General features: G+C 40.2%; 2 protein-coding genes across 2 annotated transcripts; both read right to left on the reverse strand.

Annotated features, from left to right (window-relative positions):
- Positions 1 to 1,338: 1,338 nt before the first annotated feature.
- On the reverse strand, positions 1,339 to 8,048 carry LOC138957389 (uncharacterized). Its single transcript, XM_070328510.1, has 8 exons — positions 7,765 to 8,048; positions 7,247 to 7,529; positions 6,747 to 6,983; positions 6,441 to 6,517; positions 5,480 to 5,584; positions 4,940 to 5,142; positions 4,456 to 4,620; positions 1,339 to 3,806 (listed from the first exon to the last, which is right to left on the reverse strand). Exons 1-8 carry the CDS (start codon positions 7,900 to 7,902, stop codon positions 3,533 to 3,535), a joined length of 1,482 nt encoding a protein of 493 aa, XP_070184611.1. The 5' UTR covers positions 7,903 to 8,048; the 3' UTR covers positions 1,339 to 3,532.
- LOC138957390 (uncharacterized) lies at positions 7,927 to 15,418 on the reverse strand. Its single transcript, XM_070328511.1, has 7 exons — positions 14,699 to 15,418; positions 13,939 to 14,037; positions 13,189 to 13,323; positions 12,832 to 12,903; positions 10,470 to 10,544; positions 10,148 to 10,252; positions 7,927 to 8,067 (listed from the first exon to the last, which is right to left on the reverse strand). The coding sequence occupies exons 2-7, from the start codon at positions 13,992 to 13,994 to the stop codon at positions 8,004 to 8,006; spliced, it is 507 nt and encodes a 168-aa protein (XP_070184612.1). The 5' UTR covers positions 13,995 to 14,037; positions 14,699 to 15,418; the 3' UTR covers positions 7,927 to 8,003.
- Between the last annotated feature and the right edge of the window lie 4,049 nt (positions 15,419 to 19,467).

Here is a 19,467-nt window from a genome sequence, read left to right on the forward strand (position 1 = left end):
GTTTCACTTTCGGTTCTGTGGTTACAGAAATATAGGTGGGCGTTAGATCGCATTTCTTCAGGTCTGAAAGCGAGTCATAGCTCATGTCCCAGTGGTTTTTTGTTTGAGATTTCGCCGAGGGGTAGGTCACTAGGTGTTCAGTATATTAAAATCATCCTCACTGTAAATTCGTTAGCAAGTCACTAACCACAGTTGGTTGGTTTGCTCAAGGGCGTTTGCTCTGCTGTTTTATAAATGTCATTGTGAACAGGATTTTCCCATCCGAAATTATTTTGTGTGTGTGTTCTGTGTGTGTGTTCTGTGTGTGTACACATGAAGTGTTAGTTTGAGTTCAGTAGTATTTGATAATTATATAATAAGAAATCAATTTCAGGTTGATGCGGATGTCTCTACAGCCAGTAGTGGCTCACCAACACGGGTGTACCCCCTCAGTGATGTGTCGCTGTCAGGAACCCCTCCAGCGAGGGGAACACCTCCAACGAGAGGGAGGGGACGAACTATGCGGTTCCAGGGGACAGTTGGCCGTTACAAGTGCGCTTACTGTCATTCGTGACAGACGTTCTAGAATGAGAGTGAGTGCAAACCTCTTTTGTTTCTTATGTGATTTGGAACATGGTGTTGTTTACTGAAGTGTTAGTGTTGTGTTACTTTTTTTCAGCCCGACCCATGGAGATTGTAAATATGATATGACATTTGTCTTCTCTCTTATTTACTGTTGCAGACAATGATTGAAACTGTTAGCGAGCAGCGTCTGCGAGAGCTGTTTGTGACCATGCTGGAGAAGTACCCCAGCTTGGTCTTCGACGTTCTGGAGCCAGCCCCGGACAGACCAGACCATGGTCACCCCCCACCTGCTGGAGAGGGAGTGCCTGACTGGTGCATCTGTGGCAAGTGCCGCATAATGCGAAAAACGATTGAAGAAGTATGTTGCCGTAAGGCAACATGCCTCACACTCTTGGCCGTAAGTCAGTTGTATGTTTGTGTTTGTAGCACTTTCCATACTATCCATTTGATGCAGGTACAGTGGAACCCACATTTTCAGACCTCACAAAGTCTAAGAAATTCAGATCTTAAAAAGGAGGGAGTCTTACTCTTAAAATTGTTGTAAATTTACAGAAGTTATGAAAACAATATCGGAGAAAACAGGGTCTTAAAATGGAGTGAGTCTCCAGTATACTCAAAATGTGACAAGCCTTCAGATGGATAATACTATGTTTTCTCTCAATCTAATTTTGGTTTCCTCTTTTTTCCCAAGCTTGAAATATACAATGCCCCCTGCATAAACATTCATCCAGAAACAGACACTTGTGAGGAAAAGGAAGGAGAAAACAAAAAAAGCAACTTTAAATGGTTTTAATATATATGTGTTTAGAGAGCAAACACATGGAAATTCTAACAATCCTGTATGCAGAACATATAAAACACATACATAAACTCAATTTCTTTACTGAAAAAAGTTAAAACCATCAGTGAGATTACATACCACACATACTTTTCAATATGAAAAGAAGAAAGGAAAAGTATATGGCAGATGTGAAACCACGGTTTCTATGTACAACAACAAATGCATATTTCTTTCTATAACAGGATTTTGAGGTTCTTATTCTGGATGAAGCTGTCCTGAGCCTGACCAGAAAGTATCGCCAGGACATGATACGGGCAGATGACGAGGCAGACGACAACAACAGAGCCAATAGGCATGCAGCATATCGCCAGTTTATATTGTGGGTCCATGGGAGGCTTGGTGCGGGACAGAGACGTGTTATACCATCGTGTTGCGTTTGGAAGATCAGGGATAAATTTCCAGATGCATGGGGCCAATACACCGGATTTAAACCAGACCGTTTTGGCGATTAAACATGGTTAAAGCCATCCAGTATTTATAACATGTCAAATGTGTCATCTTTTCCTTGTATCTGTCTGTGGCAGTGAACAGTACAAGGCCAAAAATGGGGGCTGAAGGGTATTTTTGAGAAGAAAAAAAAAGAAAACTTTTATCTTGAAATTATGGTTAAATTTGTCACATAATTGTGTACGTGTACTTGTAAATTTTTTTATTTGAGTCACCTAATCTAAAAATTACGTTTTTGTTGCAAACACTTCGTTTGTAATTTTTTTTAATGGTGCTCAAATCAAATGCTGTAGATACTTTCTTCAAAGTACAAAAAGTCAGATTTACAAAAAGTCTACAAGGCCAAGAAACCTGGGGTTAAAATTGCAGAAGATACTAGTGAGTAATTACTATGCCTTTCCAATGGACCGCTAATTGTTTAACGGGGACCAAAATTCTTCGTACCGTAAATATTTATGTCAAAAATCATCAAGATCTGTCTGCCCTACAGAACATCTTTTTTGAGCCGTCCTCTGCCAAACACAGTATCACACAGCTCTGTGCCGCACCCACAACAAATGAAATTGAATATTGATCAGCAACAACAACAAAATAAGAGAAAACTCAAATAGTATGGCATTATCAACGGATGCGAAACCGAAACGTGTTTGTTTTTCTGCATTTTGTGTTCAAGTGCAACTTATGAACACCCTGTTTTGCCCATTCAAAAGCTGCTTTGGCGGGCAAAAGAGCAATGATTGTGTATACAAGCTTGGAAAATACCCACAATATCTCTAACCAGCCATCACCTTCCCATTATTCCCTTGACAGAGCTAACCTATTACCCGGATACATTTTTGCTTCCACTTTCAAACGCGTTCCGTACGCCACAAAAACATGATACTTGGCGCTTGTTTTAGCCCGTTGTTTGTAGAGTTGGCATTATCTAAAAGAATTATAGAGCATGAAAGATGGAACAATTAATATTACAGAGAGCAAGATGATGTTGGCAAAATCATGTTGTCTCAAGAAACTACAAGTACAAACATTTTAGTTGGGGAAACGACAGTACTGGGTTATTTGGTGTACGAAATGACTGTTGGTCGTCCAACAAGTTGATTTAGAGATTGTTAGCGTTGTATTATATTCATTACGACATAAGTTTTTGTGGACTGATTTTTTGTTTCTAGCACTACCTAAAATCACTGTGGTATAGAAATTATACATGTTGATTACACTGATTATAATTATGTTCTGATCTTATGATGTCTTTTTGTTTAAATAAAAAAAACTAACCAAACACTCATTTTCTATTCGGCTGAATGCAAGAAAATCTGGGTTTTTTTAGGTTTTTTATGCTATAATTATGGTACACGTTGTGGATTAAGTTATGGTGTCCATTCTGTAAGGGTTTTAACACCTTGGAATATATAGCCTAACAAAAATATCTGAGGTCAATTTTAAAGATCCTGAATCTAAGATTACACAGGCAAAATGACCTGGGATAAAGCCTTCCAAAAATGGGAAAGTCGGGTAAACAAAGAAGTAATGAGTGGATTGCAGCAGATATTTATTTTTCACAAAACACATGCTGTAAACAATTGGAAGAATACAAATTCTGTTTTGTTCTTTCAGCTCTGAGGTATTAATAATGTTTGGTCAGAACTTTCTAAAAACTGGTTAGCTAAGAGGGTTGCAAGTCTAGTTTGAAGAAAAAGCTGGTGTGCCAGAAAATCTGGACACCTGCTCAGCTGCCAGCTGAGCAGTTGGGGGCGGAGCCTGACCCATGATGGTTCGGGCAATGCGGCGGGGATCAGCATCCTCCAGGTCTCTGCTCCTCTTCATTCCGCGTCTGTCCTGCATGCGCTTGAGAAGAGCCTGGAGGGTCAGGTCTTTTAGGTAGCTGTAGTCTTTTTCCTCTTTCACAGGGAACACAGTCCACCGTCCACTTTTTTTATTGAAGCAACGGTGGTACCTACCAATAAAAAAAATGTGAGGATATATTGACCAAAGCAAGCCTTACACAACAATCACTTTACACGCTGGGTCAATATATTCGTGATTGTAACATATATTTTTTCTCAATAACAACGTTATGGCAACATACCTTTTTAGTTTTTTGTAACACAGTTCTCAGTCTTAGCAACCCCACACTAAAGTCTCGTGTTAGTACTTTGAAGAACAAAAAAAGGAGTGTAGAGAATTTGTATAAAAGATACTTTTGGTTTACTGCAGCTTTACTGCAGTTTACATAATAGTTCTAACCCACGTTCCACACTATTGCTCACATAGTTGCCTACCCTGTGTGAAATGTACCTGGAAACATAATTGATGTGTCTTTTTTCTCTGACTGTTTTGAATAGTTTTCTCTTCATAATTTGATGTTTTATGTTATGAACAAATGTAATGTGATTGCAATTTCTATGATTTCTTTTCATGCAGAAAAAAGGGAATAAAAAGGGATACCATCAGCTTGTTTGTGTCTATTGATGTGGACAGTGTATGTTGGTATGTGTGCTGAAGTAACCAAGAACACAATAACCCGTAACAAGAAACAAACAATTGAAACAACATAAAAACAGCAAAATAATGACAAAACAACACCATTTTAATATATATCTTACTGGATTTGTCCATCTGGTATTGTTTTCACACTCCTCCCCAAATGGAAGTTGTGGTCCAGAGCAGCAAGGACATTCCTGATCCTGTACACTGGAGGCGTGTAAGCATACCTCTTGGCACAATACATGAGTATGTGCTGGTGAAACACCTCCAGGTCAGCTGTGCTCCTGTGTTGTCATAATGCACAGATATCAGATATCATGGGTCTAAGTTCATACTACTGCTATCAGTATTGTTACCATACCAAACTGAACATGCTATGCTCACTTTATCTGTGTTCTGATGCTGTTTTTAATAACTTGATAGCCCAGGTTTATTCTTTACACACGGACAAACCACATGTTAATGCAAATACTATCACCCTCTTCTCGATTCCCAGTCAATAGCCAAATTCTGGTTATCCAAAAATCGTCTACATGAAAAATATTTTGTCCAAACTAGACTAAATGTAATAAAAAGATCCCACCTTAAACGAAAACAACTCACCGGAAGTTCAAGTAGTGTTTCACTTTACTGAGAAGGCGAGGGTGCAGGAGAATGTTAGCCAGTTCCTTGATGGTATCGCTGTCCTCTCTGGCGTCCAGCCAAGGTTTGTTTCTGTCACTGTCAGACAGCTCACCATGCTGGCAGCATCCAAGGGCCCACTCATGGTCTCCTGTGATGTGGTGCAAAACACAGCGAAGGAGCTCCTGTACACAAGTTTAAAAAAAAAAGATACATACTCAAACAACCTTGCTACTAGGACTTACATAATCGATAAACTGAAGGCTGAAATATGTGGTTTAGTTACATATTGACAACAACCCCCCTCAGTTTGTATCCAGAGCAATTAGTTTTTCTATGCCTTGTTACACGAACGGATTTCATATATCTTCCTTGTTTCCTTATCTGAAATTTACCCCCAAAAGTCAGCACATTTTATATGGCAATTATATAATTAAGTGCATGGGGTGACAGCTGTTTGTTGGCCATGGAGGTCAACTTTTTAACATTTAAAGTACATGCATAGCATTAAAAAAAACATACCACAAACTGCCTGTGGTCTGTAGCTGTTCGGCAGGTGAACCAAAAATGATTCACGATGTCTTTCGTCCACTTCTGTAGAGCAGCATGTTTCCTTAGGCTTCCAAGCTAAAATACAGAAGCAAATTGTGCATTATGCATACAGCTACTTTACATACCTTTCCTAATCTATTCAATTTTACAACAATAACCATCTCAGTATTACTGCCCTTCCAATGCAAAATAAAGTTTACCAACATGGTGTCTTTTCCATATTGTTGGAAGATAGAACACTGAAGGTGAGATTATTGCATTTAACACTGTCATATAAGTTATAATAATGCTTCCATCTTGCTTGGTTTGATTTTTGGAATCTCTTTGTTATTACCCACTGGGTCATTTGCCTCAGGTAAAGCTGCTAAGGTCTTTGCAGTATATGGGAAGGTTGCACTTGCCTTCATTCAAGGAAATAATGATCATGAAACACCCTTTTGACCTCCCAATTTTAGACCTCCCCTGTTAAGACCTTACTTTTCCAGAATGTCTGTTCATAACCTCTGTAAATTCACCAACATTTTAACTTTAAGACACAATTTTCTCAGATTGTTGAAGGTCTTAAAAGGGGTCCCATTGTGTCTGTTACTTACTTCTATTCTAACAGAAACACTAGGACATGAAACAGTTATAGACGCTTCTTTTATAAGTCTGATTTGGATCAAACATCGTATGACATAATCTAAATTCTCCTCAATTAGAACAGTTTTGACGCAGCATCACTCACTTATGTTGTCCGTCAGGTAAAATGTGAAAAGCTTTCATGAATAAACACTAAATTATCAGCTTATTACTTGCCATAAACAAAACAATTTAAATCAACCTTGTCACCCCCGTCGCGATATAACCTTGAATGGTTGAAAACGACGTTAAAAACCAAATAAAGAAAGTAAAGTAAAGAAAGAAACCTTGTCACCATATGACAATATACCTTTGTTAGTTTCTTGCTCAGGTTCTTCGCAGCATGCCAGATGTCGTGCGAATGACTCAAAGCAGGATATGTGCCCTCTGAAATATAAGCAACAGTGTCGTTACTTTGTGTTTTAATTGTATAACAACACTTGGAACTGAACTAATTTAGTGCAAATGTAAGCTCACACAACAATGTATGTGTACTTTAAAAAATAAAAACCATTACTTGTCAAAAAAATGTTTTCTTCTGATAACAACCTGACAGATGTTAAAAAACCCAACAACAAAACTCTTTTTAAAGCTTTTGCCATTATTGCATACTCACTCATCACAGCTCCAATGCCTGTGTGTGCATCTGTGACCACCTCCTTCACATTGATGCCCTTCTGCAGGAGGTCACTCATTGCCCTGCGGAAGCCCTCTGTCTCCATTCGTGGCGACTTTCCGTCCGTCTCCCTCTTGTCGACAGTTTTGATGGTCAGGATTTTTTTGGTTTCACTGTCCATCAAAGTGTATGTGCAGTACTGGGCACAGTACCCAGGCGAGTCATTGCGGCCATCTCCTGCAAAAGACCAAGAAACTTACTTGCATGCAACTATTTTTCAAGGAGTGGTAACGGCCTGATCATCAATGCATTGCGGCTGGCTTGGACTTTCACTCTTTCAGACAGGATAAAAAAAATTGTCAAGGGAAGAAGGGTGGGTTTGGAATCACATTACATTTTCATGCGTGACAACACTGGCCATTATTCTTTCTGCCATTTTGCAAGAATGCAAGTAGCTTCCAAAGAAGAAAAATCACACACAGATCAAATCAATGAATTACCCAAAACAACTATCTCCTTGTTTCTAATTGAGTCCAGGACCCTGGTCTGGTGATCCTTCCAGAAATCATCGATCGTTGGAACAATGTAATGGCCCTGAATCTGGAAGAAGGACGTCCTTGAGAGCATCTTCAAGTTCAGGTGCTTCCCCAGCATTTCGATTTTGCCAAAATTGTTGCCCGATGTCACTATTGCCATTGCCAAACGGAAGTCCCCGCTGTGAAGGCGCCTGTTGAGAATGGGCTGGGAGCACCAGGTGTTGCTCACATGACCACTATCGCATACCTGTCAGAAAAAAACAGGATCGTAAGATTTTCATTGGAACCAGAGAGTTTTCATGAGTTTGTTTTTTATGGACATGACCATGACTGTCACAAATAATGGCTAACTTAGTGCATTCTTTTGTATCCTTAATCAATCAAAATTCAGCTGTTCAGATGCTGATTCTCTTACTACTCAGTGCTGTCAACTAAAAAGGGTCTATTTATTGTGAATTATATATCTTGTGATCCAGTCTTACCCATTTGACGTACAAAGCAGAGCCCACAAAACTGTGCTCAAGTGTGACTGGTTTGCCACACTTGTCACTGTCAGCTATGCAGGTGGTGATGGAGGTCAGGGCCAACTGCTTGACCTGCTCAACGGAGCAAAGGGCCATGGGAGAGCTTGCCACCTTTTCGCATTCCAGCTCATGTACCAGGTGGATTCCTCTCCCAATGAAGCCTTCCTCCTCTTCTTCTTCCTGAGGGTCCTCTTGCTTCAGTTCTCCAAAAACATCTCTTCGAAGCTCACCTCTGTTGCCTCTTTCTGTACTTCCTCTGGGCTGAAATAAGTGAAAACAGTGTCACCAAAGCACATAAAGGGATGGCCATAAAAAAATGCATTCAAAAGTGTATACAGTGGAACCCCCCTTTTAAGACCCCCCCCAATTTAGGACCCTGTTTTCTCAGCTTTCCTCTTCATAACCTCTGTAAATCTTCCCCCATTTTAAGACTCCATCCTTTTTAAGACCTGATTTTTTCAGATTTTTTGAGGTCTTAAAATGGGGATTCCACTGTATATGTGTGTCTCTGCACTGTAATGTGTTTTAGATTTATTCAAGCTACAACGTCAACGGTAGACAGCTGCAATGTTGAAGGCACTGTGCTGGACAGCTAGTCTTCACGGATTCGGTTGGCCTACTTCTGTATATCAATAACAATTAATCTATATTAAACCAGTCTGACAATCACAGCGCATGACGTGCAGGAAAAGTAGCGTGCGGTGCCAGTGAGACGTAACATCATGAGTCAACTTAGAAAAGAAGCGACTAAAATATTTAGCCATCTTTATTATCGATTTTGTATTTTTTGTCAAATTCACAACATCCTGCTGTTGCCTATGTTCTTTCAGATCAACACTGCTCGCGTGAAAGAGAAGAAACCTATAACACTTTGAAATTGACCAGGACACTATAAAGTGGGACAATTTATAATGAATAGATATAGTCCGTCCGGGTGACCAGCAGAGGACGTTTTAAATCATTTTTAAAAAATCCAATAAACTTTTGCATAGTGTCTACAAATAAAAGTTGTTGAGGACGATTAGTACTATCTTGTCTGAAAAGGGTTAAGGACTAGAGTCAATAGTTTTTGTTGTACTCTGGTAACATTTTCAGCGATGTGACCAAAAGTGGGTAAATATTAACCCCGAATGAGCCTCAGTGACGCATAACGCTGACCTAAGCCAGCCAGGTGTGCCGCGTGAGCACGTTTTTCACACCAATTCTGTAACATTGCATTCCTTTGAGCGTAAAAGTTAAATCTAAAAAAAAAATACAAACACGAGAGTTCAAATGAATATATTATTTATTTATTATGAAGAGCTTATATAGCGCGAACCACAATTAACTGTGCTCTCCGCGCTCTACATGCCGTTTGAAATGGAATTTTTTACAGATAGACAAACAGACATTTTTTACACACAATATATAACGTATTCACATCGACCAGCAAACTTCAAGCCTATTAGGCGAACATTCACCTTTCACGGCCTATTATTCCAAGTCAAACGGGTATTTGGTGGACATTTTTATCTATGCCTATACAATTTTCTCAGGAAAGACCCTTTTGTCAATCGTGGGATCTTTAACGTGCACACCCCAATGTAGTGTACACGAAGGGACCTCGGTTTTTCGTCTCATCCGAGTATTAGACTTTGAGGTAAAGCGTGGGGCTCTTTTGGGGTATACATGTGATAATTTTTCTTTCAATTTCGGACAATTTCACGTGTACAGGGCTTAAACCACAATAGATATTTGTTTGTTTGTTTGTTTGCTTAATGCCCAGCCGACCACGAAGGGCCATATCAGGGCGGTGCTGCTTTGACATTTAACGTGCGCCACACACAAGACAGAAGTCGCAGCACAGGCTTCATGTCTCACCCAGTCACATTATTCTGATACCGGACCAACCAGTCCTAGCACTAACCCCATAATGCCAGACGCCAGGCGGAGCAGCCACTAGATTGCCAATTTTAAAGTCTTAGGTATGACCCGGCCGGGGTTCGAACCCACGACCTCCCGATCACGGGGCGGACGCCTTACCACTAGGCCAACCGTGCCGGTTCCACCACAATAGATACAAACTAGTACTTTTCACACAAAATAGTACTACTTGCCTATAACAACTTTTGTTCTTAAATACATACCAAAATATCATTTGTTTATTTTTAAATAATTTAAAACGTCCTAGGCAAACGACAAGAAGAAGATTTAAAACGTCCTATATTGGTCCCTCGAACAGACAATACAGTAGTCTAAGCAACAACCAAAAAGACCTTGGATACAGAAAAATAAAACAATGATAGCACTTCCATACCAACGATGAATTTAAAACTTATGAACAAGACTTTCAACAACTTACAGAATGGCTTCCAGATAGCAGCTTGGTTCATACTCTGGATCATCAGGATCCGCTGTCTCTTCACAGTCTGACTCAGACTGCAGGGTGATGTCAATAGAAGTCAAGCTGCAAACAGTGTAAAAGGATGAAAAGTTTATCCTAGCACAAGCACAGATATTACTTTCCAGGCATAGAAAGGACAATGTTTGTACAATCTAACTACCTTACGGTTTTCTAGTATCATCGCACACACTTACCTTTCTTTCTTACTTAATGTCACAAAATAACTTTTAAAATGTTATTGCCCTGGTGGATGCCAAAAACAAAAATAAAAAAAGCTTACTTAAACGGATCAAGGAATGATGCTGATGGCCGTCTCAACGCTCTCGCAGCCCTTGTTTGTGTAGGTGGAGTACCTCTGCAACAGATATGTATCATTAATAATTATGTGATGAAATATCAGGCTCAGAAAATACCACCCACTTGCACAAGAAGATGTACGATGAGAAACAAAACAAACAAAAATAGAAATCTTCCATTCAGACCTTCCCAAACCACACAAAACTACTACCCATAATGATCATGGCAATAGTGCCTGAACATGCATAAACAAACAACAAGAAGAAAAAAGGAAACAAAACAAACAGGCAAATTTCCTTGACTGGGAACTGAACCCAGATCACTTCTGTGGAAGCACTATCATCCTACCACACCAGGTGGGCTTTCGAAGAAATAAGGGGAGTATACAATCTAACGTTGGACTGTGTCGTCCATGATGAAGCGTCATTTAGAATCTTTCATGATCAATATCTGCTACTCATACTCAACAGACATAAATGTCAGCTTGTCAGGTGGTGATGGAAACTGACCATGACTGGCATGAAAACACACAACAAATGGGAGGGATCGGTTCAGAAATGACCATTTGTATGATGTTGACCAAAGTGGCATAATATTATATACATACTCAGGGAGAAAAAAATGAAGACAGAAATGGAATGGATGCTTCTTGCTTTGGCAGCATGCACTGCTGTGCAAACCGTGCCATTTACTTCTTAGCCCCAGCACCGAGTGGTCAGATAAGGGACGACAGCGCGCTGCCTCAGACTAAAAATAAATGTTGGTAATGTGCACTGTGTGGGCTCGCTGTTGAGCACACAGAACCAAGCCCTGACCTGTGACTGGTCCAGAGTGCAAAATTCGAGTTTCTGCCTGCTCTCTGCTGGGGCAAAAACACCTTGTGTCTAATTTTACTGCTACCTCCAAGCAATGCCTTTAGCACTATGGCAGTGTAAACAGTTTCTGTCTCAAACCGCACACAACGTAGGAAGACCTATTCTAGGCACTTGCATGCAATCAATATCATAAACCTGGTTAAAACACTCACACATTCTGTAAATACTGCTCAGTTGTTTTTCACACTGCTAAAAATCACAGGAAACGGAAGAGCAAAAATAACTGTGAGCCTCATGTTCAATGGTCCAAATGTAAGAAGTTTGGCCAATCACAAAGCTGGTTTCAGAACCACTCCTATCCGCTACAGTGTATTGAGAAGTAAGATATGGTAAATGATGCGCTCGGCTTTTATTTCTTATGAGGAGGAGATACAGAAGACAAAAGGCCTGCTCACTCGACAAATCCCAGCAAAAATGTTGATGAAAATTATGACTACCAACTTCCAAAATTAAAATCATTACTATAATAATAGTGATCATTCTTTATTGCAAGACAACTAAAGCAGTGATGGAGCAGATGACCATAAACCACATTCCGACAATTTACAAGAGTATCGTTGTTAAATAGTAAAAGGCCCTACACATGTCTCTGACAGTGCATACATGTGTTCTCTGCAAGACAGATACATAGATGATTCACACAATGCCACTTCTGCTTTTCTTTCTTTCGCAGTTTCACACACTCTCTCTGTCTTACATGGGGCGGGGATATAGCTCAGTTGGTAGCGCGCTGGATTTGTATTCAGTTGGCCGCTGTCAGCGTGAGTTCGATCCCAGGTTCGGCGGAAATTTATTTCAGAGTCAACTTTGTGTGCAGACTCTCTTCGGTGTCCGAACTCCCCCCCCCCCCCCCCCCCCCCCGTGTACACTACATTGGGTGTGCACGTTAAAGATCCCATGATTGACAAAAGGGTCTTTCCTGGCAAAATTGCTTAGGCACAGTTAATAATCGTCTACCTATACCCGTGTGACTTGGAATAATAGGCCGTGAAAGGTAAATATGCGCCGAAATGGCTGCAATTACTGGCCGTATAAAATTTCATCTCACACGGCATCACTGCAGAGCGCCTAGAACTGTACCCACGGAATATGCGCGATATAAGCCTCATTGATTGATTGATTGATTACATTGCAGTGGTGATAACTTGTGTGTGGGAAACCAGCAGCAGATCTAAAATTGCACCGCATAAAAAAGCATAATAGCACAATGATAGGAAGGAATGCTACACATGCAAGAGAAGCTAGCTGCTCCCTTTGATTTGACACTGATAAAACATCTTCACTTTTCCTCTACATGTACATTCAGGCTTTCGTCCTTGGATTTTGGGTGACCAAAAAGAGAGGAAAGGAAAGATAAGCAGAGATGTTTATAGTATTGTTACTGCTTGAAGTTGATGATTCTGTTAGTAATTTCACAACAAAGAGATGATTTTGTTAGCCATTTCACAGCAAATAGTGAAAGAGACTTACCCCTGCTTTGGGCCAACCTGATCTTCACTGTCTGTGGTAAGAATTTTCTCAACACCAGACAACTGGCCTTCACTGAAATAAATTGGAACAAAACTAAGCTTTACACAGGTCAGTGACAAGATAACTCGCATGTTTACTTTTTGAAAATAACAAAAAACGTGATCAACATAAAAAAGCCAAATAAACATCCTGTAAAAAAACAACAAGACACAACCTACAAAATATGAACTTGACAACTGTAAAGTACATGATCATAGAATTATATGGTTCAATACCAATTCCTCACACAATTTTTAATTTTTTAATTTTCAATTCACATTTATTGCACCTTTAGATTCAAAACTTAAGTCTTCATACCTCTCAGATTCAGCTGCAGATATTTCTGACATTCCAGGTGTTGGGTGGCCCATGTGAAATAAGTGCGTGGTGGTTGCTGGAGTTGAAGTAAGTACCCCTGAGGTACCTGGGACGGGCTCTTTTTCGGAAGCAGCTCTGTAAAATACAACGCACTGTGTCACTCTAAAACAACCTGTATATAGGGAATGCTAAAAATTAAAAAAATGAAGCAGGTGGTACCATGGCAACTGTCATTAGACGCAACTTGTATGTAGTGGGGAAATAGCTCTTTCTGTAGCGGTGCTGCGTTCAATAATACTTCAACTACTTATAAATCGCTATCAGTGTGGGTTCGATTCCCACATTTTTTGAGGAATTTATTTCAACTTTGTGCAGACTCTCCCTGGTGTCTGCGCACCCCTATGTGCTCACGCGCATGCACACGATAAAGAACCAAAATTCACAGCGAAAGTCTCAGTGCTTGGAAACATGAATACACACATGCAGGAAATAAATGGGTAGTGCCTTGACTTTATCATTGTATGGCAGCTCGCTTTCCCCAGGAAGAAAGCAGCCCGAATTTCCATGAGGGTAACCTAACACTGTAACTGGATTATATGAATATTCCTTATCCCTAGACTTAGCAGAAATCATTCATACTTGTTCACAGTTGGAATTGGATGCTTTTTAATTTAAATTTTAGTCTAAATATGAACCTTTTTTTTTAACAAATAAAATTCAATGCTAGTGCTTAGAAGTTGGTTTACTTACCTGCTTGGAACAGAAACAGGTACATGTGGTACAGCTTCATGGTCTGTATGTAACATCTTTGTAGTTGTACTTGTATTGTAAGACTTTGTAGTTTCATAACTGACAAACAAAAACACAACCATTACAATGCATATATATATATATATATATATATTGAACAGAAACAGTAAACAGCAGATGGTAAATGAATAGTGTTTGCGTTTGCTGATGCAGACAGTGCTTGAACATTAATTTTAAATCTAATGAACATTTGTTTCTATTTTTAGCAACAAAAAGAATGCAAAAAAACCTCTATACATTGCAGTTATGCTAACGTTTTTGTTTATGCTACTGCTAGTTCAGGCCTGAAAGTCCCAAATAATGGCACACTAGCCTTTGGCCAGTGATTCTTAAACTTTACTAATACTAAGACTAGCCAGACAGCAAACTTTACTATAGCCAAACCAACAATTTGTTACAGTAACTTTTCTGGCATTTGGCAAGTAGATGAGTATTTCTACTCGCCAGTTACATGTTTCTACTCACCATGGCGAGTAAATTACTCGCCACTTTCAGGGCTGTAGTTTTCACAGCGATCAGAAATGGTTCAATTTACAATGCATCATTGCATGTGGCTGTGCACAGACTGAGCAATTACGTTGTTGGGTTACCCTTGTCGATCCCAAACGCATGCATGCATGATCAGAAAAATACCCGTGGATGAATAACAAAACAAAAGCAAAAGAAAACAAAGCAAAGAGTATAAAATACAACAACGTACGTGTCGAGAAGGAGTTCTGCCAAACTAGGATTTGTCAGACCGAGGCTTTCCTTCAGCTCTTTCCATCTCACATCTGTTCACCTGTTTTCCGATACTAATTACTTTTGCCTTTTGGACACGCTGATTTTGGTTGCGTCTCCGTTTTCTCTCCGATGCAGACAAGACGTTGTGCCTTGGGTTTGTCACCCTCTTACGCTTTCGAGGGATCACAGATGGTTGGTTATCTGCTTCCATGATTTTATCTTCTTCTTCAGCGTTCGACTGTTGACTGTCATCCATGTTGGTATTGACTTCGAAGTACTTCCGGGCGTGATTTCCGGTATTGTATACAGCCAGCACCAAAACGAGGCGCCAATGTCGTAGAAGACTCATCCACGAAAATAAATTCTTTGAAAATTTATCACGCTCGACAGAAAGCAGCCAGGATGTTCCCGTTCGCTGAGCATTCAAATGGAAGTATGCTTGTACTGTATTTAGACGCTCGGGGAGCTCTGTGATGGTTTACGGGAGGCTTACTGTGCCTTTAATGTGAAGAACTGCCATCAGTTCCACAAAAACCTGAACCTTTCTGCAGTACTGAGGCCGAGTTTCAAGCTTCTAGGACCTTGCAGACAGCGAAAAGCATTCGGAGAATGAGAATTATCCTACAACTTCTGTGTTTGCCCCCCGAAGCTGCCGTGTTTCGCCCCCGCAGCTGCCGTGTTTGCCCACCGTTTGTGTTTGACCACCGACCCTGCACACTCATGTTTATGTCCTCTAATTGGTTTGGAGCTATTTTGCAGGAACCATGGAAACAGTACTTGCAGGCAGCGCCATGGCAGGCAAAGCCTTTCCCACATTTTTTACAAGTGTGGGTTTTTTTGCCCTACGTGGATTTTGTTGTTGTGGGCATTCAGATCAACTTCTCTGGAGTACCTTTTCGTGCACTGACTGCAAGCAAACTTCTTTCCATCCCCTTATTCGATGTGCTTGGTTTTGATGTGGTGTGTCAGCGTCCTCTGGTGTTTGTAAGTGCTACCACAATGTTCGCACATGTGATTTGTCGAATCAGCACCTATGAACGGTAAAGACAAAGGAAAAGATTAAACAAATTTAAAAGTACACGTTTGTGTGTGTGTGTGTGTGTGTGTGTGTGTGCTGCGACACTGAAACGGTACTTTAAAATCAAAGGGAGTATAATGTGGCATGTAACATGAAACAGACATTTCCATCAATATTTGCCTCATCAGTGTAATGTATTTATGGTTATAAATAGAAAATTAACAGGATCTGACAGTCTTTCTCATTCAAATTTTGTTTTAAATAGTAAATTAATTAATTAACGTACACGTCTATATTAACATGAAACTTATAATACGTACTCTTTTTTGGGGGGCGTCGACATACTTTTTGGTGGGGTTGTCTATGCTTGGCGCTGGTGGACAATATTCACTTTTTTGGCCAAAAACGCAAGTTTTGGCCAAAAAAGACAAAGATTTGGCCAAAAAACCCACACATTTGGCCAAATAAAATAGATTTGGCTATAACTTTTTTGGGGGCAAAACTTTCTATGTAAAAGTTTTGGCCAAAACTGTTTTTGTTAGCTAAATCGGGATATTTGGTCAAACTTCTGCCATAAAAAGATTTGGCCAAAAAAAATTTGGCCAAACAAAAAAGATTTGGCCAAATCTTTACTTTTTTGGCCACATCGTTTTTGTTTGGTCAAATCTTTTTTTGGCCAAATCGTTTGTATTTGCTGGCGCTGGTGGACAATATGCACTTTTTTGGCCAAATCTTTGTTTGGCCCAAACTTTGCTTTTTGGCCCAAACTGCCGTTTTTCGCCAAAACTATACTTTTTTGGCCAAAACTTTGCTTTTTTGGCCAAAACTGGCGTTTTTGGCCAAAACTGGCGTTTTTGGCCAAAACTATACTTTTTTGGCCAAAACTTTGCTTTTTTGGCCCAAACTGGCGTTTTTGGCCAAAACTATACTTTTTTGGCCAAAACTTTGCTTTTTGGGCCAAAACTTTGCTTTTTGGCCAAAACTGGCGTATTTGGCCAAAACTGGCGTTTTTGGCCAAAACTATACTTTTTGGGCCAAAAAGTGAAGATTTGGCCAAATCTTTTTTGTTTGGCCAAATCTTTTTTTGGCCAAATCTTTTTAAGGCAGAAGTTTGACCAAATCTCCCGTTTTAGCTAATGTGTGGGGTTTTTTGCCAAATCTTCGTCTTTTTTGGCCAAAACTTGCGTTTTTGGCCAAAAAAGTGAATATTGTCCACCAGCGCCAAGCATAGACAACCCCACCAAAAAGTATGTCGACGCCCCAAAAAAAGAGTACGTATTATAAGTTTCATGTTAATATAGACGTGTATGTTATTATCTTGTAATTAATTAATTAATTTACTATTTAAAACAAAATTTGAATGAGAAAGACTGTCAGATCCTGTTAATTTTCTATTTATAACCATAAATACATTACACTGATGAGGCAAATATTGATGGAAATGTCTGTTTCATGTTACATGCCACATTATACTCCCTTTGATTTTAAAGTACCGTTTCAGTGTCGCAGCACACACACACACACACACACACACACACACACACACAAACACAAACGTGTACTTTTAAATTTGTTTAATCTTTTCCTTTGTCTTTACTGTTCATAGGTGCTGATTCGACAAATCACATGTGCGAACATTGTGGTAGCACTTACAAACACCAGAGGACGCTGACACACCACATCAAAACCAAGCACATCGAATAAGGGGATGGAAAGAAGTTTGCTTGCAGTCAGTGCACGAAAAGGTACTCCAGAGAAGTTGATCTGAATGCCCACAACAACAAAATCCACTTAGGGCAAAAAACCCACACTTGTAAAAAATGTGGGAAAGGCTTTGCCTGCCATGGCGCTGCCTGCAAGTACTGTTTCCATGGTTCCTGCAAAATAGCTCCAAACCAATTAGAGGACATAAACATGAGTGTGCAGGGTCGGTGGTCAAACACAAACGGTGGGCAAACACGGCAGCTGCGGGGGCGAAACACGGCAGCTTCGGGGGGCAAACACAGAAGTTGTAGGATAATTCTCATTCTCCGAATGCTTTTCGCTGTCTGCAAGGTCCTAGAAGCTTGAAACTCGGCCTCAGTACTGCAGAAAGGTTCAGGTTTTTGTGGAACTGATGGCAGTTCTTCACATTAAAGTTTACACCAGTAATTTGTTGCGAATGCTACGAAATTTGCTTCTGTGCAGTTACAGGCGTGATATTTTACAGAATCACGGCTATAATATACAAAATATGCACCCAAAAAGTACATCGGCGTGTAGAAGAAACACTAACAGATCTAACAAGACATATCTTAATGTGCAAAGTTACGAAATGTTTATAGAAGAAGCTGTTTTATCGAGACACAAACCCCACTCAACTTACCGCTCCAGCGTGCGGGGTGCAAACACCCGTGCGGCACGCAACACACCGCTGCGAAGGAGTCTACGGAGTGTAGGTGTGTGTGTGTGTGTGTGTGTGTGTGTGTGTGTCACAGTGTGTGCGCGTGTGTGTGTATGTGAGTGTGTGTGTGTGTGTGTGTGTGTGTGATCTTACCTTACCTTACCTTTACCTTACCTTACCTTACCTTATTTTATCTTATCTTATCATCTTACCTTACCTTACCTTGCCTTATCTTATCTTATCATCTTACCTTACCTTACCTTACCTTGCCTTCCAGCTACTCCTCATGGTCAAACGCCCGGAGAACAGTAGAACCGCTGTCCTAAATCTTTCATTATTTCTCTCTCTTCCAACTCTGACTTAATTAAGTTCAGTTAGAAGTAGGCTACATCATAGCGTAGGCTATTCATTTCTGTATTCTGTATTTAACCAAATTGACCCCAATCTGAATCGCATTCAAAAGGCCGGGCGAAGGTTAATTTCTCTCAATAATAGTGAAAAGTACACAACAATGATTTGCTGACGTCACTGCGACGCATATTCCGGATTATCTCCCTTGGGAACGCGTAGAATGACGCAGCAGTGTTGGTACTTACCACGGGTGACCTACGTTGCCTTCGGAAAATAATCTCTCCAAATGATTTTGGTTACAGGGCTTTTCAATATATGTCGTGTTCACCGGCTGCGTTACGCCGTGTAATTAAATGCAGCTGATGAGGCTTGGTAGATGTGGCTTGAAGTTACTGGGCCGGACTAGGGGGGGGAGGGGGGGGGGCTTACATGGGTTGCGCAAACTTGCGCCCCCTTGCAACCTCCACCAAGGGGTCTTCGCCCTCTGGACCCCCACCAAGGGGCTTCGCCCCCTGGACCCCCATCTGTAACCCCCCCTCCCCCCCCTAGTACTTACCTAGTCCGGCCCTGAGTTACACTAAGTTAATTAAAGATCTACCAATATAACAATTAGGCTACATGATTATGCATGTTGTTTGTTGTTGTTGTTGTTGTTATTTTTGTTGTTGTAGTTGCTGTTTTTGTTGCTGTTGTTGTTGTTGTTGTTAATTTTATAAGTTTGAGCTTACACTTACAAAGTCTTGTTTAAACTGCAAAACATTTGACTGTGAAATCAAAATTGAATCAGATCGACTATTTATAAGCAAACCCCAAAAAACAAGTATTGATTTACTTGAGAATAATAATTGTAATGGTAAACAGCCCAAGTATCAGCACAGCATAAAAAAGAAATAAAATAGAGTTAGTTTCTTCCCTCTGGAGTTGTTTTGTTTCTCGTTTGTCTTGGTCGCGAATCTGATTCGGTCTCGATCTAGAGTTTCAAAAGTAACCAATC

This window comes from Littorina saxatilis, unplaced genomic scaffold (genome assembly GCF_037325665.1).
Source record: "Littorina saxatilis isolate snail1 unplaced genomic scaffold, US_GU_Lsax_2.0 scaffold_741, whole genome shotgun sequence".
NCBI lineage: Eukaryota > Metazoa > Mollusca > Gastropoda > Littorinimorpha > Littorinidae > Littorina > Littorina saxatilis.